The sequence below is a fragment of the Monopterus albus genome, unplaced genomic scaffold (genome assembly GCF_001952655.1).
Source record: "Monopterus albus unplaced genomic scaffold, M_albus_1.0 scaffold280.1, whole genome shotgun sequence".
Taxonomy (NCBI): Eukaryota; Metazoa; Chordata; class Actinopteri; order Synbranchiformes; family Synbranchidae; genus Monopterus; species Monopterus albus.
Genome location: NW_018128160.1, coordinates 439,155 through 439,727, shown reverse-complemented (window position 1 = coordinate 439,727; position 573 = coordinate 439,155). Strand labels below are relative to the sequence as shown.

The following is a 573-nucleotide window of genomic DNA, read 5'->3' as shown; positions in this document are numbered from 1 at the left end:
ATTATTTAGTAAGAAAGTAGACAAAACTGGGATTGATAGTTAACGGCTGATTACACTATGATATAAAACAATGAAATCATACCTGCTTCTATGATTTCAGCCCTCTCAGTCGAGATGTTCTTGAACTTTGGCAGAAAGATTGCTGCAGCAATCAGTTCACGGTCGTACATCATCTCATCAAAGCGCTTTTGGCCACCATCCTGAACTGCTCTGATAAGGGGCAGACACATCTTGGAGGATGTCTCAAGTCTGCTGAGTTTTGCTTGTAACTGGAAGATCACTGGCAGGAGCCACCCCATGCGTGTGATGGTCTCAGACTGAAGAATGTTCAGTGCCTTCACAACAGGTTTCATAACAGTGCAATACTCAGTCAGGAAAACAATTTCAGCTGGACTCAGCCTGTAGGACATAAAAAACATATGCAACTAATTTTTTTGCAGGAATAAGTGTGGAATGTGTACTCAAGTATGGAAATGTAATTTGACAATTTTACACAAGTATAAAAAAAGAAATAAGCAGGAAAATGTTTTCATTTCAAACTTACTATGGAATTATATATATATATATACATAT

At 37.7% G+C, this 573-nt stretch overlaps 1 protein-coding gene across 1 annotated transcript in view; it reads right to left on the bottom strand.

The window, feature by feature from the left end:
• The window catches only part of LOC109973102 (uncharacterized), a 2,514-nt gene that overhangs the window by 687 nt on the left and 1,254 nt on the right, over positions 1-573 (bottom strand). Inside the window, exon 2 of the mRNA XM_020622440.1 lies at positions 83-399. Coding sequence (XP_020478096.1) covers positions 83-399 — 317 coding nt within the window. The remainder of the gene's footprint in view (positions 1-82; positions 400-573) is intronic.